Genomic DNA, 26,300 nt, shown 5'->3' on the forward strand with positions numbered 1-26,300 from the left:
CTAAGAACATTCAGTATATACATAATTGTGATAGCATTTCTCATATTTATTTTTCATCCATTTAATATTTAATCCAGCTGTGCTATTTATTTTTTCTTCTAATTCTCATCTTTGGTTTCTAATTTTTATATTTTTTTAATATTTATTTACAGATGTTTAGCTATTTGATTGAAGTGATGCTCTTCTTTGACAGAAATGTGTCTATGGATGTATAATGCATTTTATGTATTGTTTCTACCTTATTGAAAGTTACCAATATTAATCTACTCAGCCAATTTCAGATGTCCAAGCTAGAATCAGATATTTTATGCACATCTTGTAAGCTGTTCTGATTTCCTTTAGTTAGCAGGCTGGCTTCTTTCTCAATTTCCTGTTTTTTTTACTTTCTTTATGTTCACATTAAAAAAAAAAAAAATCTGTACAATAAAGAGTTTTCTCAAATCTTCAGATATCTGCACGCAAATACAGTTTGCAATTAAAAAAATAAATTGCTAGCAATTATCATCAGTGTTATTTCTTCCCCTGTTTCGAAATGCACATGGCAGCATGTGATCCCCTGTGTTTTAAAGGTCACATTACTGATTAATGGAACGTGAATATTAGCTTCAATGAAGTGTGATTCAGCCAAGCATTATTTTTTTTGTGAGGTTGAAATCTGTGCAGAAAGTGGCATCTTAGCACTAAAATCATTAATCATTAGCACTATAAAGAGGACTTAATACAGTTCAATCTTACACAGGAGAGTTTTTCATCTTACAAACTGTGCATCCCTCTGTATTCAGTAATGAATGGCAGTATCAAGTCTTGCCTGATAAAGATGTATTGTAATGCACACAGTTTCTGCTTGATGTGCAACTAGAGAATACATTGACAGTTTTGTGCAGAAAAAGTGGGTTTTTTTATGCTTTTAGGTAACCTAGACTCACACAGATAAGTGCAAAAACTGTGTTTAATGATCAAGTGTCTTTCTTTTTTTTTTTTTTTCATTTTTCACTGTGCATGCATAAATAAAGCTCCTCCTTTCCTCATAGTATTCAACTTATGTCACATAATTTCCTGTGCGAAAATCTCCCTATTCTTATGTTCCTTTCCTCTCTTTGAAATTTGGATTGTCGCTGATACATACAAAAATAATTAATAATTGAGTAGAATTCTGTCATTGCTCTGTCTTGATTCTTTAACAAGATCTTGTATATTTTGTATTATGATTTATCAGAAATCAGTAAGATCTGATATCAGCAAGGTAAGACTGTGCACTTTGGAGTAAAAGGAAACCAAGACAAATAAATACACTGTTTTTTTGTATGTTTAGGCCTTCCACTGACTCTTCAGGGTAAAGCTAAACCTCAACCATGACAGTGGATACCATTTTTCTTTAATTTCTGTTTTATGTGAATGTGTACTATTTAGGAAAAAGCACTGTGCTGTGTGGCCACTGATTTTGATATATATTATTTTTTACTTGAAGACAAAAATATTTTCACAGGTTTATATTATGAAAAATGTTTCAGATAGCATCAGCTGCTCAGCTGATCCTGTCTTAGATGATGCTAATAGCTGATGCTATCCTATCCTTAAGGTAGGATCATGATGGTCTGTAAAATTCTTTTTTTTAATTAAGGAATAAGGAACTGGTCAGAAGTTCTGAAAATTGCTATTCCTTATGGAAACTAAAATGTACTGGGGAGGAAAGACATTTTAAAAATAAAAAGAACAAAATAAAAGAAAGAAGGAAACCTTTAACAACAGGTATTTGTTAGACTCCACTGATTTGGTCTTAAGGCTGTCTTGTTTTGAGTTAAGCAACCATGCCAGGAGCTCAGTTTTTGTTTTGCTTTTACTGGGCATTCAATACAGAGCTTGTCAGCAGACAAGCATCCAGTCATCTGAATCAGCAAATAGATCTGCATTCAATAATTGGTGTCTAGAAGTAACAAAAAAAAAGTTCAGTATGTTTCCCTCCTCCCATTTCTTAAAGCTGTGTGAAAGGTTATTGATATTTAGACCTGCCAAACTGCAGTTCTGATGGTACAAAGTGTACATCCAGTTAAAACAGAAAAAAAAAAAAAGAGAATTTATAGAATTTATAGGGGCTTTAGGCTAACCTAAAGTGCGTGAAAGCAAACACTGACAAATCAATCTCTGGACATTGCAATCTTCTCATTATGATGTGATCTCTTTTGGAACTACTTAGAGCTCATGAGGACCTTCAGAAAGCTTAATGAATGCTCTCCAGATAGTCAGAATTTTAAGCCACTGTATTTCCATTCATAGATTCATAGGTTCATTAGGTTGGAAAGGACCTACAAGATCATCTAGTCCAACCATCCTCCTGTCACTATCCCTACCCAACTACTAAATCAAATCCCTTAGCACCTCATCTAAACGCTTCTTGAACAGCGCTAGGGCTGGTGCCTCAACCACCTCCCTAGGCAGGCCATTCCAGTGCCTGACCACTCTTTCAGAAAAAAAATGTTTCCTCAGGTCTAATCTAAATCTTCCCCGGCGCAACTTGTGGCCATTCCCTCTCGTCCTGTCATTATTTATCAGGGAGAAGAGGCCCACCCCCTCCTCACCACAACCCCCCTTCAGGAAGTGGTAGAGTGCAATAAGGTCTCCTCTGAGCCTCCTCTTCTCCAGACTGAACAATCCCAGCTCCCTCAGCCGCTCCTCATAAGACTTGTGCTCCAGACCCCTCACCAGTTTTGTTGTCCTTCTCTGAACATGCTCCAGGGCCTCAATGTCCTTCTTGTAGTGAGGGGCCCAAAACTGAACACAGTACTCGAGGTGCGGCCGTACCAGAGCTGAGTACAGGGGGATGATCACCTCCCTGCTCCTTCTGGCTACACTATTTCTAATACAGGCCAGGATGCCGTTGGCCTTCTTGGCCACCTGGGCACACTGCCGGCTCATGTTGAGCCGAGCATCAACCAACACCCCCAGGTCCTTTTCCTCTCTACATTCTTCAAGCCATTCTACCCCAAGCCTATAGCATTGCATGGGGTTATTGTGGCCAAAGTGCAGGACCCGGCACTTGGTCTTATTGAACCTCATCCCATTGAGCTCAGCCCAGCTGTTCAGCCTATCCAAATCCCTCTGAAGGGCCTCCCTACCCTCAGGCAGTTTGACACATCCTCCCAACTTTGTTTCATCTGCAAACTTACTGAGGGTAAACATACATTGTATGTGACATGCCTCTTAAGTTAGTCTGTTTGACTCAAAATTAATTTTTAAGCTCCATAAAGTCATCTGCTGTCTGAATCACTTTGAATATCACCATCTTAGCTACTGGAGGTTAACTTGGAAGTTCAGGAAATTTGTTTTTAGACTTAATAGTCTTCCCACGTTTCAGTGAATTGACATTGGTAACCACGTTCCTTAATGACATTACCAAACATCAAATAAGTTTGAAATGAATTCCAGTGGCTCTAGGATACTGCTGCCTTACCCACACCAAGGAAAGAAGTAGATTTTTCCACCACTTTGAAGGTGGAGTTTCTGGAGGTGGATTTCATTACCATAGGCATCATCTCAATACTGTTCTTACTGCTTGAATTTGTTGACCTTGTGGAGCATTAAAGACTTGCATATTTACCAAAGGCATTTTTTAGACGGGTGTGGGAAGGGGTTGAGTCCTAAATTAGCATAGAAAACTATTTGCAACTCAGTGGATTTGCATTGAGCGAATGTGTGTATAGAGTGAATGTTTTTCCATGGTTACCTGCCAAGATTTGACAGCTTTTTTTTTGTCCTCTGGTTGGGAGAATGACTTTTGTGATTAACTTTTTAAGTGATCATTAAAAGCAACTATGTGCAAGATGTGAATCAGAGAACAGAATTTCCTTACTACTTCTAATGGACTATTTTTATCTACAAATGTTAAATAGTAACTGATTATGGGAGGTATTCAGCAAAATCAGGATGTGATATGCCTGAAGTATTTGTTTAAAATCTGTTTCTACCATTATTGTTATTATTATCCTATTTTAAATCCCTGTTGCATATTTAAATAAGCGCCACCTGCTTTCAGAACACTCTTGTTTATTGACTCCAAGAAATTATCTTTTGCTAGGGCTAGAATCCCATAGAGGCTTCAAAACAGCAACTACAACAGAAAGAAAAGGTTGGTTTGTTTTGGGTCGCACACACAGTGTGAAAAATGTAGGTAAATAAGGTTTACAACATGGACCGTGTTTTTTCCTTTTTTTCCAAAATAGAAATTGGAGAGTTGCTTCATTCTCTCTTAAGATGTTTATTCAAAAGGGAAATTTTAGACTGAGGTGACTGATGCAGATAGCACCCTTCCTATTTGTCCTACCTTTCTTTTGTGGCAGGAGGAGCTGAAGTTGAAGTATGAGATCTCCTGAGCTAGTGCAGTTTACATCCTGATGTGTTAAGGAAGTCTAAAATTTTTTACTGTATCGGATTGCAAACAGTGGTGTCTCAGACTGTCCCTTGTCATAGAGCTGATGCTGTTTACAGGGTTTGAGGCTGGTGATGAATAGCAGTAGCTTGGTTGTCCTAGTATGTTCTGCTAGGAAGTTTAAATGGGACATTAAACCAGAACAACTGACCAGAAGAGTAAAAAAGTGCTCATCAAGATGAGGCATATATTGTCCCTAGATATTAGGTTAAGCTTTTGTTCTCCTGTGAATGCTTTTTTAGTTTATTCTCCTCATTCTGTGACTACACCGCACCTCTGTCTCACTCCTTCCACTCTTTGCTGTGTTCACATTAAATTGTGTGTTTGTATTCATAGTCAATTTATATTATGATTCTTTACATCTTGCTGAGGGGAACACAAAGTAAAGCAGGAGGAAATAGAAGTATTAACTAATTTAACCAGAACCTATGTTTTGTTCTTATATATCCCTCAGTATTCTATGGTTTTATACCTGTATTTCTCCTAACTTATCATGGGTGTTAGATAGATCTGGGAAAGTCTGATCTGCTAAAGTCAAAGGTTAATGGCTAATTTAGTTAAGTTAAAGATTAATTCAGGCAAAATGGGCTTCTACAGTGTAGGAAATATGCCATCCAGGTAACAGTGACAGGATAAGAAGTGATGGCCTTAAGTTGTCCTGTGTGGGAGAGGTTCAGGTTGGGTACTAGGAAAAAATTATTCTCAGAGAATAATTTTCAGTTCCTCTAGAGTGGATGGAAGGGTAAATATGAGAAAAGTGACACATCAGTGTGTGAAATAGTTCTAATAGTTTATTGTGTGAGAAACTGGTGTATGGGATTATCCATTCAGTCCCATGTTTCTAAAAAACTAGAATAAATTGTTTAGATCATGAGTAATGTTTCTGCTGCCGCCCCATGACACCACACTTTGGGTGAGATGCTGTAAGCTAACTATCTAGATTTAGCTTTTTCTACTAGAACCCTACCGGAGTTGTACTCTACTTCATTGAAGGTGAACCAACACATCATTGTTCTTTTATTCTCTGTTCAGCCCTCTTGGTCTACAAACTTACAGGCCATAGTAAGTGTTTCAGGCTTGTTGGTAAGCTTCACCACAGAGAATTTCATTTTGAGGACAAGGCCTGTCTGCATGCACTGAAAGCAAAATTTTGATAGCTGGTACACAGAGGCTAGTCTGTCAACTGTTAAGGCTAAACTACTGATCTTTGAGATTAATTCACACTTAAGAAAGCAAATAAATCTTCAGATCAAATTACGTACTTTTGAAGTATTTGCTCCTTTCATAGAACACTAATATGGAGTAGAAATATTACAGCTGCTTTTTAAAAAAAAGTGTTAGAAGTGTGGTGGTAGTATTTGAATAATCAGTTTATTTTCCCTTTTCCCTTTTTTTCCCCTTTCCCTTTTCCCTTTCCTTTCCTTTCTTCATACCATGGGATAGACTGTAGTTATAAACATTAACAATCTTTCAGGGCTCTCGGAAATGTTTGGACTTTTATTGATCTCTTTGGAGTTTTCTATTTGTTTTTGCTTGTTAAGGTTTAGCATTAGTATTGGGACATGTCAGTTCACTGATATTAAGTCAAGTAATTGCATTTATTTAAATTGTGTAACACAGTATATCTTAAGAATGTCTCTCTAAGTATTGTGTTTGACAAATGCAGACATGGAAGTTCTAGATAACCTAACTTTGTTGTGTATGTGCTTAGCTGATAAATAAATGTATGTGCACTTTTCTGTTGACTGTTGTTGAAAAGAAGCGGAGTGGAAAGTATGAATGTCTTAGCTGAAAGTATTGTCTTAAGTTTTATCAGGAACTTATATTTTTTGTTTAAATATTTGTGACACAGTAGCTACCTTTAGTAGGAAAAAAAATCAAGTATGGAATTTATAGCTGGCTTTAGATATGTAACACTATCAAAAGTGGGTATCAGTAAAATTCTACATTGAGGAAAAGTATTTTTCCTTTTTATGCTTTACATATCTTTATACAAAATAAATCATTAAATACCTTAATATATTTATTAAATTTTGCGAGATGAAAATATTCTTGAGTTAAAATTCTAGTTGCTTAGTATAGAATGCATGTTATACTGTGCTTGCAAATGCATCTTGCAGAGTTTTGGGCTTTGATGAGGGTCAGGTCTTGATTCATTCCTTGTTTTGGTTTGATTTAGATGTGCATGTCCATCATGCTTGTTCAGGAACTTCCATGTGCACTTGTTGGCCTTCTCTGCTGGTTTTTTGTTTTTTTTTTTTGTAATTTTCTAGTGTGACCAAACCCAGAAGAATGTTTAGATGAGTGCTTGACCTGGTAGCCAGCCAGCAGCAGAAAAACTTTTAAATGTCTTCATGGGGAACACTCTCTTAAAAAGTTAGAGGGATGGAATGTCATAAACCTGTGGAGGTCAAACAGTGGGAATGTTACTAAATCTGTGAATGTTTAATTTCTGTTTTTGTTGTCATGGGGAATGTGGAGCACCTTAGTCTGAACATTGCAGAAAGACCATGTGCTCCAAATTCCGATACAGAACGAAACACCAGAACATATACCTTTGAATACAGTGCTTTAACTCAAATGAAATACAAAAAATAGTATATATATTTGTTTTATTTTTCTTATGGGCATTTCTGCATTAAGTCATGATAAGCCATCCTTGAAATTGGGTGGAATCTTCTATTTTGTTTCTAGTTTATTACTGTGAAGAATTCCAAGGGTGAGCTAGGTAGAAATTACTTGAAATCCGAATTATGAAAATGAAAAGAGTGATATTAATTGATTAAAAAAAGCCTTTGGGTTTAACATTCACAAGTTTGCTTAACGTATCAAATACTAAGTGGAGAGGATGTTCACTTATTGAGTTTGAAGTAGCCTCACACTGTCCATTCTTCATAGGTCTTGATTCTGTTAGAGGAGTACAGAGCAGATCAAGTTGCCCATGCCTTTGTGCATATTCCCGTGATGGAAGTCTTCAAAGCAATTTGTGGTTATTGGGGTTGTGAATTTAAACCTTTTTCTGCTAGCAGAATTTGCCCTCAACTTTAGAGTGTCTGTTAGTACTTCCATTTTATTTTAAAACCAGTACACTTCAGTCTTTCCTGCAGCCCATATCTTTCACTATGAGAAGAATATTTCTTCGTGTCGTGAGAAGATACAGATAGTGTTTCTATTCATTTTGGGGCTGTGGTAAATGTAAATACAGACCAAAGGAATGCATGAGGTCCTTATTACAGATTCATAAGATCTGATACCCAGATTAGGGCAGTAGGAGAAACCAAATGATGAATAAGGAAGCTATTCCAATATTGCTTTTTCAAACTTAAACAACTGAAACCCCATTAAGAGATGAGCCATTATTTTGTTGTTTAATTAACTTTTTTTTTCTCCTGTCCCCTTCTCAGTGGAAACATCTGACATAATTTTTGACACCACTTTTGCATGCTGTTGGCTTACAAACTGAAATTAGTATAAATACATAAGCAATATTACCTTAATCTGAAAGAAAAGAGAACAGTTACTCTGTTTCCTTGAATATTTGGGACCTGAAACCCAGAAACAGTGACAGTAATATGAAAAACAACAATTTCAAATCCCTTCATCTTGCCCTCCCTTCTCCTCTTTTGTCTTCTCGTCTGTTCTACCCTTAGATATTTATGGTACAGATCTCAGTCTTCTGAACTGAAGTTTCTCCAAAAATATCGCTACTTTGAAAGTGAGGGAAGTGTAGACCTGGGGTACAAAAGTGGTGGAAGAGATAATAGCAGTCCACAAACAATTCTTTATTCAGTAAGCTTGCAGACTAAGGTGCTGATCCTGCAACATGTTCCCTTTAGGCTAAACTGCATTTGTAATTCTGTTTAAAGCTGTGAGTAACTGTGTGCTGTCAATATTTTATAGGCTTTACTCAGTGGAAAAGAAAGGGTGAAAAGGAATTCTTAACCAACCTGTCCAGGTTGTGATGGTGCTAAAGGAAATCTCTGCTCTGTAAGAGGTCTATTTAAATTCATATTAAATGTATTGAAAAATAAAGTGAATTTGGGGCTTTGGGGGTTGTATTTCAGGACAGTTCTCTGGAACAGTCCCAGTGGTGGCATTTTGAGACATGCAGTTTAGTTACCTTCAGAATGATGCTACATATCCCATGTTGCTTTAATGACAGCCACAGTTCCTGCTGTGTATAAAGTACTGAGACAGCAAACTATTGAGTCTTTATTCCAGATACTTGTGGTGGCTTCTCAGTGTTAATCTGAAATCTGGGAAAATTTTTTTTTTATTATTTTTATTTTTTGTGTCTACTGAAGAAACCATCTGTTGCTCCCTTGATCCTACATTTCCCCTCCCCCCTTCACACACACTTTTTCAATATGGCTTAAAGCCACCGAAAGAAATGTGGAAATTTTATTTGATGTTGTGGCTTTTGAAAAACTGCTTGAAATAGCATTTGTGTCTGCAAATAAGAGTTGTCATTAAAAGCTCTTGAAATACTTCTGTGAAATATTAACTATTTAAGTGTACATTTAGTTGCATTTCAGAACTGGAAATGAAAATCTTATCTCCCAGCACTCCCACCTACTCTTATATTTGTTTGTATTTGTCACTAAAGTCTAGTAAACTAGTGTTAGTCCTTAGGAAATTTCCTTATGGGTCTAATGTCCATTTTGATTTCTGATATGGTTATATATTACTGGTAAAAACTGCCTTGGAGGCAATAGTTGGTGCTCATGCTCCAGCAGGAGTTCAGAGCCAGCTTAATGTCTGTGCTAACATTGACTGGTCTTGGGGGGGCATGCACTTGGCTGTTCCTCCTGCCAGCAGGGCTGAGTGCAGGGAGCTGGCATTGCCCCAGTCAGTTCATGAAGATTTAAATCTCTGCCAATCTTGCACATTTGCTGAACTAGATTCTCTATAAGACATACAGCACAATGTATTTCTGTCGGTATGCTTTCTCTATCCTGGCAGTCACATACCTGAAGATAATGGTAATAGATGCTTGAAATACTATAAAATCTTGTTTGGTGTGTTGTTTAGAGTGTTTGAATATTGTCTACTTATTATTTAAAATGGCCTGTGTAATAATCACAGCATTGACTGATAGATTAAGAATATATATATATATAAATATATGTCACAGAATTGTAGGGGTTGGAAAGGACCTCTAGAGATCATCTAGTCCAACCCCCTGCCAGTCACATTAAGCCACCTGTCCATTTCACAAAAAAGAGTATTTTAATTCTGTCTTCTGCAGTAATTTTCCATTTTTCTGGTTGAACATTGTCTTTCAAACTTGACTTTATGTCTTTGAGTTCACTTTGAATTAGATTATTTACTGAGTATATAGATTATATACTGAGTTGATTTTGAGTTAGATTATGTAACCATATATACTCTCACTCATTAAATATAGACAGTATCATACCTAATGTGTGTAACATTTATCAGTGCACCTCAGCATTGTACTGTGGTATTAAGCTAATTATTAGTATTGGTTCAATAATCTACCTAAGCATGTTGTTTCCAGGTGATGTGTTCTCTACATAAGTATATAATGAAAGATTCATAAAATGTATTGTTATTGTTTTCCTTGGGAACTCAGGATTGATTCTAATACAGCAGATGAGAATTCTAAATCATAAAGGAAGCATATTCTTAATAATATATTTTATAAATTCAGACAGAGGAATTGTTATCCTTTTTCTTCTCTCTCAGTCCTACATTAAGCTTAAAGATCTCTTTTGAATATGGAAGTGAATGTGTTTATAGAGCTGTATGGTATGTTTGATATGTTGAGAATGAAAAGAACAAACACAAAACACTCAATTTTGGAGAAGAAAATGTTGTTGTTCTTTGTAATCCCATTTTAAACTGTTGGTACTGTTTGTTTGCTTCTTTGTGAAGCAAATGAATTAAAAGACTTTTAAAAAGTAAAGTAGTAGGAGCTACTTCTCCTGAATGAGGAAAATTTTGCAACAAATTACGGCTCCAGAGGAATTAATCGGTGACATGTTTTAATTGTGATGAATGAGACGTAAGTATATAGCGGGGTAAATATACAATTGTTTTTACTTGTTGTCAGTTGGCTTTTCACAGACATCACTTTTGTCATAATATCAAGCATATCTTACAAATCCTTTGTATCACCTTTAATTCAGAAGCAGACTGTTGGACTACGTAAGCTAATGATTTTGCAGGAAGAACGTCTTAATAAGTTGATTCAGGCAGAACTTCATGTTACTTAAAGCAGTGTACCAATAGCAATTGCTTTGTGAAAATAATTGAAATACATTATATAAAATAAGTTAGCTTACATATTGTACTCTGCATTATCAGTGTGTTTTCAGTATTTATTTCTTAACAGTGTATTCCCATGACATTTCCTCTTAAAGTAATTTTACTGTTCCTCCCTCCCACACCCTTTTATATTTACAAAGTTCACTTTAATTCCTCTGAGCATATTCTGGTTAAAAATGGCATGTTGTAGTTGTAAGAAAGGGTTGTGACATTTGGGTAGAACTCCTGGACTTTCTGACAGACAGAAACAGGCCACGTTTAACACTCATGATTCTGATTTTGAAATCTTCTATTTTTTTTTAATTATACCGCATATCTCAAATTATTATTATAGGAACATTTGTGAGTCCCTTGTTCACTGTGGAGCTAAACTGCTGAGCTCTTCTCGGGAAGGCCCAGCACCCTGTTTTGAGGGTTGTGTTGTTCATCCCTTCATTGCCCATCAGAGTCCCAAAATGAGATGGAATTATCACATATATGCAACCAAAGGAGGTTTGTATAAAAAGAAGGAAGAGAGATGGGAAAAGGGGCAGGGGCTCCTAAAGGACCTCCTGCTGCCTCAAACACAGATGAAGTTCTCTGAGGACACATATACTCTGCTTATAATGGTATCAGACTCATACATCCTAAGGAAAGAAGGGTGTACTGTTATAAAAGATTCAGAAGTGCTGCAATACTGATTAGTACTGTAGGTAGATTTATTTGGACACTTGATGTTTATGCAGTGCAATTGCAAGGACAGGAGAACCACTGAAGCCACCACCCTGTTGCTGAGCTCCATCTGTGTACAAGCACCTCATTGTTCAGTACTCTCTGAATTACACAGTGTGTTTGTTATTTTCCCTTGTGTACCACCTGTGCTGGAAAGGGATCCTCAGAATAAAATGAAATGTGTTTGAGTTCTGGGCAGTGTAGTCAGTACTGATGTGAAGATGCCTCCACAACAACATTTCTAGGGTCAGGGATATACGTTGCTTTTGTGCTGCAGTAGTGTGAGTTCTGTTTTCCTAATGAAACTCTGACCTTTAAAATCTACCCTAAAAATGAGGCAATGGGTTAGGAGGATGTCAACAGCTTCTTAGTCTTTTATAGCATTTTATAGGGGTTATATTAGTAACTTAAAATTTTGCTTGATGTGTATCATACTGCTATAGATTTGTACACTTAGAGAACATATTTTTCATTTGTTTTTTTCTCTGAGCTGTTTTTATTTATGTCCTGTGCAAAAGTTTTGACTTAGAAATTAAAAACTCTCCAAGAAAGCCACTGCTTTTATTTTAATTATTTTTTCTTGCCATCTTTCTGCTCAGTTTCTGGTTCCAACCATTCATTATTTACTAACTTTTTGTGCTTTAAATACTGAATATTGTTTCACCAGAGAGCATATTTTCTTTTCTTCTCACCTATATTACTTTTTTCTTGTCTATTCCTAACCTTTTCCATATGATTTACATGAAGACCTAGTCATTTATTATGGAGCTGGGAACTGGCAGTTTTTGTGCTTGGCCAGTAAAAACTATAAAGTGTTAACTTTCTCATTACAAATGATGCTGAAAGAAAAGGTCAAGAGACTCTGTTGTAATAAGGATGGTTTTAATGATGTGATCAGAAGCTTAAGTGAAGAGTACCATAAAGTTTGATGTGGGTAGGGAAAACTGTAATTTCGTTAGATTTTGGTCTGGTGTCCTCAAAAGGATACGATGCTGAGCATGATAATTTTTCTTTGAAATATTTCTGTCATTATAAGTGACTCCACATTAAAACACAAAAAAAGGAGAGAGGGATGGAGTTTTAACATGTGACTGTAGTAACATGTCATCTTGCGGTTAAAAATGACCAATTATTTCACTGAAATAATCTGGAAACAATTTATCTTGCTTGCTTTACTAGAATTTCAGCTTTTTTTTCTACAGTGCATCCTAATTCCTTGAGTAGGTAGTAGAACTCAAACATTCTTATCTAGTTTATTCAATTTTTTGTTTGTTTAGTTGGTTTTTGTGGTGAGCAAAGAATCACTCTGCCACAGGTGTAAAGGATGAGCTGGCTCTGTCCTGTTTTCTACTGGCAAGGATAGTTTCTTTTTAAATTCTGGGGAGTATTAACAAAAACAGTAAGTAATTTGTATGTTGCTTATTTTAGTTTTAGGGCTGCATAAATGGAAGCACAGATTCTTTACATAATAATCAGCAGATGTCATAGAGTCACAGAATAGACTGAAGGACCTTGAAGCCCATCCTATTTCAACCCTCTGCCATGGGCAGAGACACCTCTCACCAGATCAGGCTGCCCAGGGCCTCATCCCACCTGGATTTGAACACCTCCAAGTGTGGGTCATCCACGGCTACTCTTGGCAGCCTGTGCCTCACCAGCTTCAGCTCTCTGTTACTTTCTCATCAGATGACTTAACCAGTCAGTTAGCTATTTCTTTACTTGGTTTTGACAGGTGAGATATTATGAGTTGACTGGAGGTGATTGAGCTAACTCAGTGGACAGCAGACCAAGTTCTTGATGTCAGACATAACTCCGAGCTAAAAGGCTTGTACAGGAGACCTAGAACTTCTGAAAACATTCCAAAATTTATTTTCTGGCACGTGTAATCTGAGGGAAAAGCCTTATAGGAAAAGGCTTGAGACCCAACAGGATGATTAGCTAACTCACAAGGTCTATTTGTGCTGAACTTGAGAGAGCTCGTGAGGGATGATGGGAAGGATTTGTCTGCAAAGAATGAATTGAAGAGCAAGATATTCAGGTATAATGTTATAGCTGCAAAAAATAAACTATGTGAGGTCTTGGCAGAAGAAACTGGAACAAACAATAAGGCATTCTTTTGCTGTAAAAAGTTAAAAGAGAACAAGAAAAATGCAAGGTCTTATTGGGATAAAGCAACAGTCTGGGGATGATCCAAAAACAATGTAGCAATTTGTGCGCTCACAAAAAATGCTTATGTCAAGCTAGATACTGACTCCATTTTAGAAAGTAAGAGATTGCAGCAGATCCTCCAGAAAAATTACTTAATTGAGTTTTTCAGGGATTAAGCCATATTATTTGGGCAGCAAATTTGGTAAAAAAAAAAACTTAGGAAGATGGAAAAAGTATTTGTGATGATTTCGCATTGATAGGTGACTAAGATTCATCATTCTGCTCTTTCATTCTCTCTTCTCAATGGAATAGAGGTAGAAAATATAATGAGACAAGGCTTTATAAGGAAAAGGAGATCTCTCACTGATTACCTTCAACGAATTAAAAGAAAACAGGCTCAGCATGAGAAAGATTAATGGAGCAGTAGGCAATAAGTTAACAAGTTAAGGTATTGAGAACCAGAAGCAAACTAAACAGGTTCCCATGGGTGGCAGCTCCCCCAGCCCTCCTGCCCCACTGCAGGCTCCGCTCCAGAGGGGGCAGCTCCGGCCTGGGCTGCTCCTGCAGGGGTATCCATGGGCTGTGCCCCCCCAGGCTTCATCCACTGCTGCCCTGTGTGTTCCTCCATTGCTACATGAGATGAGCTCTGCAAGGTACTCATGAGCTGCAGGGGAACATCCTGCTCCTCCTTGGGCATCTACCGGGCCACAGGGAACTGCTGCTCTGCACCTAGAGCACCTCCCAGCTGCCAACACCTTGTCACCTAAACACAGTACAATAGTAAAGAAGACAACAGTTTTGTTAGCATGCCCTCAAAAGCTATGAAGACTTTTTTTTTAATACCTTTCAAGCCTGTTCTATCAAAAATTCCCAAAGTTTTGTTCCCATTTTTAGCCCTCATTTATCACCACACCCCTCTTAAAAAGGTGGTTTAGATCATGTCAAGTTTGTTGAGGGAAGCTTTTGGGAGAAGGTCAAAGGAGATACTTTGCTTTCAAATATTGATTGCTTTATGACATTTTTGTCTGCGGAACAGTGAAGCTGAATTCTGAATAACCCATTTTCCCTTGAAAAGTAATATAAATAGCCAGGCAGGAGTTTTGTAGAGAGATTTGTACCTCAGGTTTCATGAGAATGAAGCCTTAAGACTTTTTGGAGCATTTTCCATTTTCTCACTCAGTTTTATGAGTTAAGCTTTTCATCATATTTCAGTTGATATCCAGAGTAGCCCTCGGACCGATACTTGAAAGCAATTTTGAGCAAGGCTTCTCTCACAATTGTAGCAGATTCCTTCCCAAATCTTGACTTTGAATGTTTCACCTAAATATTTATCATTAATCTTTGGAATTTTTGTTTCTGCACTGTGATAGGAGAGACTCAAGATTTTTCTTCTCAGTCTCTTTTTGCAGTCTTATGTTGTGGCTGAATGTAAAACTCTTTGTTTTGAGGCCGGTCTTGGCATCTTTCAGAATAATCTGTTTGCCACATTCCTTTCAAAATGTCTTTTTTTTTTTTAATACCTGACAGTGCTCAGATTCCTTTCTTCTCTACTGCTGGCCTGCTACTCATTTCAGTCTTTGCTTCATTTAATGAATTCCAACTGTAGGGAACTGCTGTGTAAGAATTGCATCTTATAGCTCCAGCATCAGTCCAGTTAACAGATTTGCATGTTCTTAAATATAACAGTGACCTTTTTTTGTGGTTTCCTTTTCAGCTCAGTCACTGAAAGAGTTTGCTCGGCTCCTGATTGCTGTTGAGGAGGAAAGGAGACGATTGGTAAGTTTGCAAGCAAAATTTGGGCCTCCTTCTTATGAAATAGGCCTTTTTCCATTCCTCTCAAAGTGCATTATTTTATTTTTTATTTTTTTAATTTGTGCAGTGAGTGTTACATATTTCTAAAGAATCATTTGAAATTGTGCAAAGACAGCAATGTGCTAACTCATACTTCACGTTTTTAATGGGTTGTTCAGCCAAATACATCTGCACCAATCAAAAAAATGTTTTCTTTTTTCAGAGTAGGCTGTTAATGCTGCTGTGCCTTTCCTTTTCTCCATCCTGTCATAGGAATCGCAAGGCACAATAAACTAAACTGTAAACAAATATATTGGAATGGAAATCAAGATTGGTATTTTTGTTTAATGAAATAATTCTTAGAGTATTGGCCAGAGAATTCACAGTAGTAATCAAAATATGATATGTTGAGAAGAGAAACCAGATTTATCACCTGGGAGACTTGTGCACAATATATTATAGAGCAGACCTGTCAGATTTGTCCTTTGTTGAATTGTTTGCATTCCCCTTGTTTCCATACTGATGAATCTGCAGTATACTTTCATTTACATTTCTCTTCTGATGTAGCTTTATTTAAGAAGTTTGAAATGTATTCTCTTATAAGGATTTCTTTCTTTTTAAGTTCCTCATAAATTACAGAACTGCGTTTTTCTTCCATGGAAGTCAATCATGAATAAGGAGGTTTTAAGGATTAACCTCACTAGGGGGATTTTTTAAGATATTGTGAAAGATGAATCATCAGAGATCTGTCCACTGATTGTGTCTGTCCTTGTTTCGCTTTTAGTTACAAGTACTTAGGGAGGTGAAAAAAAAGATTTTCTGACTCAGATTCTGGGAAATTTATTAATCCAGGAAGAACCTTACTTAAAACTCTCTTGTTCCTGGGAGAATGAAAAACAGTGGGTAGGTCTCCCACCACTTCCACTTATATACATTTCTAAAGTGGCAAATTTATTTTGGAAAGGTAAGTGTTCAGAACTGACCACCTTAAAACATGTTTATCAGGATACATATTAATGACCTAGTTAACCAGCTTTTCAAATGAATAATTTTCCAATTTAAGTTAAAGATTGCTTGAGCTAACTATTAGAATAAAGAGAAGCAATTAAAAGGTGAAGGTTTTATTTTTCAAACCGGTTAATCTTTCACAGTATATGTACGTAATATCCCTTGATTTTATTATTTTCTTTATTTTTTCTTCCTTGAAATGCGTCACTTTTTCACTTTTAGAAGTATCTGGCTTCTCTGTATTTTACAATTTGATATCTCAGTGAAATGTTTATCTTGTAGAAAGACCATTAGAGGGGAAACAAAACCCTTAATGTTCTTAAGTGAAAAAGAAACAGTCAAATAGATACTTCTCATTTTATTTTGCTCTGAATCCAGTGAGTATGCATGAACTGAAGAGCTGACCTGTTGGATCCCATTGCAGGGTCAGAGATCCAAGTGAGATTTCGGTCCAAAAATATTTTGCAAGTTCCTACAAACTTAACAGAATGCAGTCGTCAAATCACTGTAATTAAGTGGGAAATAGTTCACAAATAGGGACTGTGTACTTGATGGCAAATCATTCACATTTCAGCATTTTGAAAGATTTGAAAACAGTACCACTCTTTTTCTTTAGACTGAATGCACGTGCTGAGATCTTCATGAACATACAGCTGTCACGTCAGTGATAATTGCATAGGAAAATTCAGCAAAAAGAATTTGTCAGTTTTTTAAAAGTGTGGTCTTCCTGTTCTGGAATTTGCTTAATTATTCTTGCAGTGAATCTCCCTAAAATAGTTGGTCTTGTTAGAACCAAATGCCAAAATAGGAACGTGAGGCTTTAGAAAATTACATGCAGGATATATTGTCTATATTGCTGCATAGTTTTTGTGCTCAATCTATTCTTCATGGGTAACTTTCATAAGTGGAGAAAAAGTTAGTTTGCTCTTTCTTTGTTTGTTAATTTATTTTCTCAGTTTATGCTCAGCATAAATTGTAATGACATTTGCATCACAGAGATATGATGTAAATATACTACTGCATGTACTACACCTGGGCTGCATTATTTTTTGTTCTGCCCCTAGATTGACAAGTTCTAAGTACTCTGCAGAAGTAGGCAAAGCATCACTGACATATTGGCAATCTGGAAAAGGCCACCTATGTCCAAGATGCTTAAGATATTTGTTTGTGATTCTCCAAATTTCTTCTTAGTGCAGTTATGTGCATCATGGAATCCAGAGGTTCTGTTGGGATAGCGTGCCATGCTAGATGCTGAACAGATAGCTTGTAATGGGAATTTTTCTTCTTCAGAACTTTATGATTTGACCGTGAAATCTTCAAAACGTTTCTTGACTATTTCTGAGGAAGTCTGAAGCAGTAAGTGTACACTTTGATTCCTCAGCTGGAATCCCTTGTAGCCAGCCAGCCTGCAGACTAGTGATGATTTCAGAAAATATCGATAGTCAGCTGACGGGTGAACTTGAGCCAAGGCACGCAGGACTCTTAAGCACTTGATTTCCTTTGTTTCTGCATAAAAAAAGAATACTTGCAGAATTAACTATAAATATGGAATATAGCTCATTCTTTTTGACATTTTTTTTGGAAAAGAATTGGAATAAAATAACTAGCTGGAGTAATGACTGTTTATAGACAAATTTATTTCTGCCACTTACAGCTGCTTTCTAATCTTTGAAATGTATGATAGTAAAAGACAGTGTTCTGTCAGCTAACACTGAGTGTAGGGCAGTATGGATTGACAGAGATTAATTTTACTTACTAGCTAATGATTTTCTTACTATGAATTTGATGTATTTATGATTCTGGAAAGTGTGTCTATAAGAGTATAAATTAGACTTGAATGTGGAAAGTTTATTTTTCATCTGAATGGCTTTGGTAACTGTTAAATTCTTCAGAGAAAAAATTGGTTTTGTTTCAGTGAAAGCAGAGAGAGCAAGTGGAATTTGGTGGGGTTTTTTTTTGTTTGTTTGTTTTTTGGAAGAACCTAATGAAACAAGATAATATGGACAGTATTACTGGGAAAAAAAACATTGAAGTATCAAGTGAAATATAACTGTCATATTCTGTTGCCTAAAGCTCTGTGGCCATTATTATTGGCAGCAGTAATAAATCAGTGATTATTATAAGTAAATTTCTCATGTCCTCGGTTTTATTTGCTGATGCAGAAGAACTGCAGTCTTAGAAATAACAGTGGTTGTGCACCAAATGCTTAGAACACAACTAGAGGAAATAGTAACTCATAAGACACGTTTTATATTGTACAGCATTGCTGTTTATCATTCCACATTGTTAATCAACCGATGCTGCTGGCAAATGTTGGGTTCTGACTTCTGGGATTCATGTAATGTACCAATAGAACAAAAAGCCAGAGCTATCTCTGCTACCTCTCCAGTGTCTTCAACAGCAATCCACCAGGGAATGTAAAATAATGGTTTCTGTTTCCTAGTGATTATTGAGGAACAATAGAGATTTGTAATAATTTAACTTCATGTGAATGTTTTGGTCTATATCAAGGGAACTTAAAATAATTTCCTTCTGGTCTTGTTGAATTTGCAATGTTTTTCATTAAATAAATGATACACTTTTTTTTTTAATTTTAGTTATTCAGGCATTATTTATGTTTCCTATACATTCCATACTGTTAGTAAAATATATAACAAACAAAAATGTACTGGGAGTCATATAAAATAACAGTTCTGGTTTCTGTCATAGAATTAATTCTGTTTTGGTGATGTAGATGGATTGGTTCATGTTACTGACATCCTCTTTTTTGAGATCCCTAATAATTTGAAGTACTGAATGTGTTATCTTGAGTGTTACGTTATCTTTAAAGTAGCTCTGTGGTTGTTTCACCCTAACAGGCAGCTGAACTCCAGCACAGCTGCTCTCACTCCTCTCCCAGCTGCTGTTTACTTCAAATTCTGTCACAAAACCACAAAATTGTAGAGGCTGGAAGGGACCTCAAGAGATAGAGTCCAAACACCTCTGTTAAAGTGGGTTCCTAACAATAGGTTGCAGAGGTAGGCATACAGATGGGCCTTGAATGTCTGCATACGAGCAGACCCCACAACCTGTTCAAGTGCATTAACACTTTTACCGTAAAGAAGTCCTACTTTCTGATCTGAGTAATTTGCAGATACATTAAGAAATGTTAGAGAAGTCAAAAGGAAAAAACCTTCATCTGTAATTGTACTCCATCCAGGCTTGGGGCCCCTTGCACAAGAAAGACACAGAGCTCTTGGAACACATCCAGAAGGGATACACTAAGATGATAGAATCATAGAATCACCAAGGTTGGAAAAGACCTACAAGATCATCCAGTTCAATCGTCCACCTATCACCAGTGTTTCCCACTAAACAAATTTCCCTCAGCACAATGTCTAAAAGTTGCTTGAACACCTCCAGGGTCGGTGACTCCACCACCTCCCTGACAAGACCATTCCAGCACCTGACCACTCTTCTAGAAAAGTAATATTTCCTAATGTCCAGCCTGAATCTCCCCTGGTACATTCCCTCTAGTCCTGTCACCAGTTACACAAGAGAAGAGGCTGACCTCCAGCTCACTACAACCTCCCTTCGGGTAGTAATAGAGAGTGATAAGGTCTCCCCTGAGCCTTCTCTTGTCCAGACTGAACAATCCCAGCCATTTCTCATAAGCCCTGTGCTCCACACCCCTTGCCAGCTTCATTGTCCTTCTCTGAACACACTTCAGTGTGTTGATGTCTTTCTTGCAGTGAGTGGCCCAACAGTACTTGAGGTACAGCCTCACCAGTGCTGAGGACAGGGGACTGTTCTGCTGTTCCTGCTGGCAGCACTATTTCTGATACAAGCCAGGATGCCATTGACCTTCTTGGCCACCTGGGCACACTGTTGGCTCATGTTCAGCTGAACATTGACCAATGTGTAATTCCATAAATCAGTGTAAAGCGAGAATGAACCACATTCATATCTGAAAAGTTTCTGCTAACAGGTTAGAGAAGATCCTGGGTGTTTTGTCTGTACAGATGAGATTTGTATAACCTATACTTGTTTTTACACTCTAGCTGTATTTTTCCAACATAGACTTGTGTTATGTTGTCTCTGTAGAGAAATGGACGCTTGTCCATGTATATGAATATACACCATAGACAAAAGTAGATGTTTTAAAAAGAACTGAAAATTAATGTACTGACGTTGAATGTTTCTCTTTGTAAGTTTTTACCTTCTAGATAGTCTAGGGGAATCTTCAGTTTTTGTAGAACATGCTTATTTCTTCTGTTTTAAAGATTAACTTTTTGCTTATGCTTTTTGTCTGCCTCTTCTGAAGAAAAATATGTGTACTTACCATATATAATATGAATTCTAATTTCTAAAGCATATAGTACTGTGTTATTCAGGTTTTTGCCTCTTAGCCTTGGGAATTTTTGCTGAAGACAAAGGATGTGAAATCAGCAATTTGAGTTTTTCTGCAGTATTTTCACTGTAGATCACTTGAAGTAACTGACTACAAAAGCTCCTCACTCATGAATGATGCCTGGTACCAGATTTCAGCCCCAGTGTGAGTCAGCTTCCTGTCTGAACTACCGTCAGTGTAAAAATTGGGAGGGAACTGGAGGGACACCTAGAAAAATGCTTTTGTGTTCATATTTAGAGTTTGTATAGTATTTCTTGGACCATTTAAGAAGACGTCAAGTCTCCTCTGTTGACTTGGTTCAAGTGTTGGTCTGATTGTGTAGTGAACATAGTTGGAGAAGTGATCCAGCTAGAAAAATAACTCCTTTGATTTTGACTTTCTATCAACTACTTCCTCTCACTTCAGCGCACTCAAGGAAAATGACTTTCTGGGCCAGTATTACTGTGAAGGAGATAGTAATTTCTTAGATGTAGTTAATATAAATGAAGATAATATTTTAACTCTTCAGTTGTCTACATGCATTATCTGTGATCACTGTAACTGAAAATGAAATCAGAGAGTAGCTCGTTTCTCTCCTGCAGGCTTCCTGGGGGCAGATTTGCAATGTGATCTTTAGTTTGCTCGTCAGGAAGAATTTGCTGTGCTGCTTTCCCTCTTGCTGTGTTTCAGCCTGTTGTGATTTAACTCAGCAGGTTATAAAGCACCACACAGTCATTCTCTCATTCCCTCTCCCAGTGGGATAGGGAAGAAAATAATAATAATAATAAAAGAAATAAAGAAAGTAGAACTCGTGAGTTGAGATACCAACTATTCATGAGGGCTGCTCCAAAAGTAATGCCTCCTGTTTTATTATATTGGCCCATGACATCAGAGGTAGGTGTTAGTAGTATGAAAGCACAGGTTGAATGTTCCCACCAGTAGACTTCATTTTGTTGCTGTATGACAGATGGAGCAGAGGGGCAGTCTGACAAATAGCGTCTGACATGGAAGTACATATGAAGCAAATGTGTGTCATTGAATTCATCCATATAGGAAAAATTGCACCTGTTGACATTCATTGATGCTTGCTGAACATTTCTGGGGACCATACCGTGGATATAAGCACTGAGAAGCGGTGGGTGGTGCATTTCAACAGTGGCAGCAGTGTCAGGGACGACAAACCACTTCCTGGATGACCACGCAGGCCATCAGTTCATTGCTAGTGAAAATGCTCAGCTAATAGTAGTGACTGTGTTGAAATCCAGTGTTTTGTAGCTGAGAATTTGCTGAATATTAATGAGTGTTATTGTACTATTTGTATAAGTTGCCATTTCCATGGGAAAAAAAATAGGTGGCATTACTTTCAGACCACCCTATAAGCTAAGACAGAAAAGAAAGACAGAAAAAAAGATAGTAGCAGTGATAATAATATAAAGAAGCAAGAGATGCACAGTGCAATTGCTCACCACCCCCTGACCAATGTGCAGCCAGTCCATGCCATTTTTCAAGGCTTTTTTCACGTGATGTCATATGGTATGGAATATCCCTTTGGCCAGTTTAGGTCAGCTGTTCTGGTTCTGTCCCCTCTGAACCCCTTGTGCCCCTTCAGTCCCCCTAATGGCAGAACAGTAGAAGAAGTTGAGAAACTGAAGTGTCCTTGCCTCTGTGCAGTACTGCTCAGCAACAGATAAAACATCAGTGTACTATCAACATTATTTTTCTCTTAAAGCCAAACATAACATCATACTGGATACTATGAAAGAAAAATAAACTCTGTTCCACCTGAAATCAGAATACAGGCTATCTATCTCAACACCACTCAAGTACCAAGATGCACCTGTTCAAGGAATGTTTCTTAACATCTGTGCTCTATTTAAAAACAGAAATGCAATTCAGAGTAATCAAAGTGAACAGCTCACTTTCTGTTATTGCTAATGTAGTTTAACATTTAGTATCTATATGTACAAATGGATGTTTCTGAATTTTCCCCCACATAAAAGACACCTACTAGGCCAGTTTGGAATGAAAATTAGGTGCTCTTCATACCTACTCAACTGTCTCTTCCAGATGGTAGTGTCTGCTTCTATAAGTTTCTCAGATGTTAATCTTTAGGAATACATATGCAGCTCTTAATGTTATTTTTCAGTTGCAGAATTGGTTTGGTAAATTCCTAATTTTTAAAGTATATTTCTAAATTTCTGTAATCATTTTCATTCTTTAGAACTGTTTTCTCCAGTGTTTATGTAGTAATAAAAAAAATAATAAAAAACCAACATTAAATCATTCTGTGACTTTTGGTGATGACAATATTTAAAAGATCAAGAGAGTAGTTTTAAATAGCGCCATCTTTAACTACTGCCCACCTGCAGACTTCTGGTGTGTAAATACAGGTCTCTTTAAGTTTGCAGAAAGTACTTCTGGAATACAGAGTTTGCTCAGAATTTTGCTATTGTGATGAAATAAACAGAAAGCATGCAGTCCAGAACTTACACCGGATTTCTATCATCTTTCTTTTTACTATTTTCTTTGCCTTTAAAAAAGAAGATTTTTTTCTTCTCAGTATAGATGTACATGGTTAAGAACTGTAGCACGTGCAAGGTCTTTTGCATCTAGTCCTGCTCAGCTTGGCCCTCGCAGACACTGTTGCCTCCTGAACCTACCAGCTGAGAAAGAAAGCTACCCAGACATTTTTTAAGGCAGACATTGCTGTGTTCCAAGGTGGACACCATTGAGTTTGAAGCATGGCAGTTATTTCCTGTAGAAAACATTTTTTTTTTGTCATAGATGCCAAAAAATGTATACAAAACCTGAGTGAAAAGGCTTTGATAAATAGCATCCTTTAAACATTTGCCCTTCTTCAAAATGAAAATAAGGAATTTCCATCCTTATTTAAATCATGATGTTTGTCACAGGAGTACTATACTGAAGATTAATACAGTTGTTTCATTTACCTTCTAAAATTTCTTCTCTTTTTTGTATTTGAGGCGCTTGGATTTTCAATTACCTCCCTGTATACATATAGTTGGGAAGGTGCTAGGGTGATTTCTGCTTATTGCAATATAAAGTGCATCTTTAATCTTTGTATTGTGGGGCATTTTATTAGAAGATTTAACAGCTAGCTGTGAGCAATCTCATGATTTTTGCAGTTTCCCAGTAGGCTGGCGTGGTGCCTTAGTAGCTTCTTTTTGTGCAGTTCCAAATAGATTAACCAGCAGTGACTACAGATAAGAATAGAAAGTGGTTACTGAAAATTGTTCATTTAAATGTAACTCATTGGCAAATTTCAGAGAATTTCTGGTGTACTTCATAGCATTTTTTTCAATTACAAGAGAACTTTTATAAAATAGCATTTCTTGTCCGATTTTGAAAAGTACCATACAGATACTGACATGAAACCCTTCAGCTAAAGTGCAAGGTGAGTGGTTAGAAAGCCACTTGGTAATTCTCATTTTATAGATTCAGTCTATTCTTGATTTCATGTACTCATTTCATGTTCTCTGTGTTTCAGTGGATGTGATGTTGCTTTACAAGACAGTAACTTCCCAAAGTGCTTTGAGAAGCATTCACTGAACAGTATCTGGAACGATTTTACTGTAGTGTCATTTTAGTCTCCACAGTAATTCAGATAGCTGTGAGTTCAGCTTGTAGATGTCTCTAACCAGTGTCTTCTCAGGTGATGTTTGATGGAGTAAGGAATATTTCAAAGCAAGCAGATCTTTGCTAGACCAACCAACCCTCCAGCAATGAAGTGATTTACTTAATGTGTGGCTGTGAACTGGAATGGATTTGCTCATAGCAGAGAGCATGTGCTGTACTCATTACTTCTCTCTAATAATGTCAGAATATGTCAGACCATCTGACACCTATTTTTTTCTAAAAGAACTCTGGTTTTGTCTGCATTTCTCTGGGTAGTATGAGACAAGGTACTTCATTCCTATAAACAATTCATTTTAGAAACTTTCTTAGTTTTATCTGCTCTCTGGAGTAATCTGAATCCCATTTACTTAATCCCCATTTTATTAATTGTCTTATATAGGTGATCAAAAATGGAAATTGATCAAGTATCTTAGAGTACATACAAACAAGGATGCCTTTATTCGAAAACAAATCAAATAACAAACATCTTTTAAGAAGAAAGCTAGTCAATAAAGATGTTTGAAAGTTAGGGCTGCTCAGTATTCTAGTTTGTGGAACTACTGTAACTGCATGAGCCCACAGCCGTGGCCCAGCTAAAGATGTTTCATTTGAAGTCTTCTTATTAGGATGCTGTCTTAAGGTTTGCAGAACACATAGATTGCTTTTTATGTTTTCAAGTGTTCATAGAAGCTCCAGTTAGTGTTACATTGAACAATTCTTCTAGAAGCCTGTCCCTGAGGTAGTGCTCTTACTTTGAATTAAGACTGAAAGTGATGAACAGTTTTGTTTACTTCCCCAGCAGCCATGCCAGTTTATGCACCCACTCCAGAGGAGTGACTTAGCAGAGAGTAAAACAAAAGAAGATTTCTCACTGGTTGTTTTTCAGTCACATTGCCAAAAACTGTTTCAGCATTACAAAGGAGGGCAAAGGAGAAGTCAAAGAGAGCATAAATAAGCAATGCGGCATCAGCAAATCCTGCTTAAGTTAGCATGACCACCAAAATCTGTGCCAGTAGTCTATCTCTCTGTGCAGTGTTCATTGCAGCCCCTCTGATACAACTAGCTGTGGTCAAGGGAATAAGTTGTTTTTCTGATAGTTGAAAGAGATCACAGCAGAACATGTGGAAGAATTTCCAGAGATGAGGCTACAGCTACAGCCTCCTGCAGCCATATAGATTAAAAAAGTGGTGAGTTCTGTTTCTTTGGATGTCTGACCTTCTTTAAAAGATTGCCTTTAAAGAGAGAGCATGCTACGCCTTTCTCTCACTCTAAGCTGGCTCTCACACTATGTTGGCTAGTTAAATGAGAGCTTTCTAAATTGATTTCTGCTATTAGTCACATTCCCATATGAGCAGAAATAAACAAAGAACGGAACTGTTTTTAGCCCTTTTGCTCTAAGTGTCTTGTCACAATAAGTGCTATCCTATTTCCTGCACGTCTTTCATAATCCCGCATCCTGTTCCCAAATCACTTATTTTAAACTTTCACCACAGACAATTGGCAGAACCTTCTGAATTATAACTGTTAGGCATTTGAAACTTAACTTCTGAGCAGCTTTGAGGCTTGAATAACCTTAGCTATCAGTAAACCTTTATGTACATGCGGTTGTATTTTGTTGTATAAAATCAATTTAAAACTATCTATAAACTTATGGTTTGTTTATCATTAACACCACTTTTTAAGGAAAATTATGACCTGTAGTTGGAAGGAATTGGCATTGTCAGCTACACTGTACTTTTCTAATCTTCTCTTGAAATTTCTGTTGGGTACAGGAGTGTGTTATATGCAGAGTGAGGCAGTGCTGTCGATAGTATGGGCATAGAATAATTTTCCCAGATTCAGCACATACAAAAGTTCATTTATCTCTGAATTGTTCAAATCTGTAGCTAACCTACTTTTCCTCTGAAAATACTTTGTATGTTC

The 26,300-nt window shown here is 37.0% G+C and overlaps 1 protein-coding gene across 3 annotated transcripts in view; it reads left to right on the forward strand.

Annotated features, from left to right (window-relative positions):
* Nucleotides 1-26,300, forward strand: part of ARHGAP42 (Rho GTPase activating protein 42) — a 149,884-nt gene that overhangs the window by 39,703 nt on the left and 83,881 nt on the right. For all 3 annotated transcript variants that reach the window (XM_065730015.1, XM_065730016.1, XM_065730017.1), the window contains exon 3: nt 15,288-15,349. In XM_065730015.1, coding sequence (XP_065586087.1) covers nt 15,288-15,349 — 62 coding nt within the window. The remainder of the gene's footprint in view (nt 1-15,287; nt 15,350-26,300) is intronic.

The sequence above is a fragment of the Cyrtonyx montezumae genome, unplaced genomic scaffold, assembly GCF_038088225.1.
Source record: "Cyrtonyx montezumae isolate F1298 unplaced genomic scaffold, pur_monq_1.0 scaffold_12, whole genome shotgun sequence".
NCBI classification, from domain to species: Eukaryota; Metazoa; Chordata; class Aves; order Galliformes; family Odontophoridae; genus Cyrtonyx; species Cyrtonyx montezumae.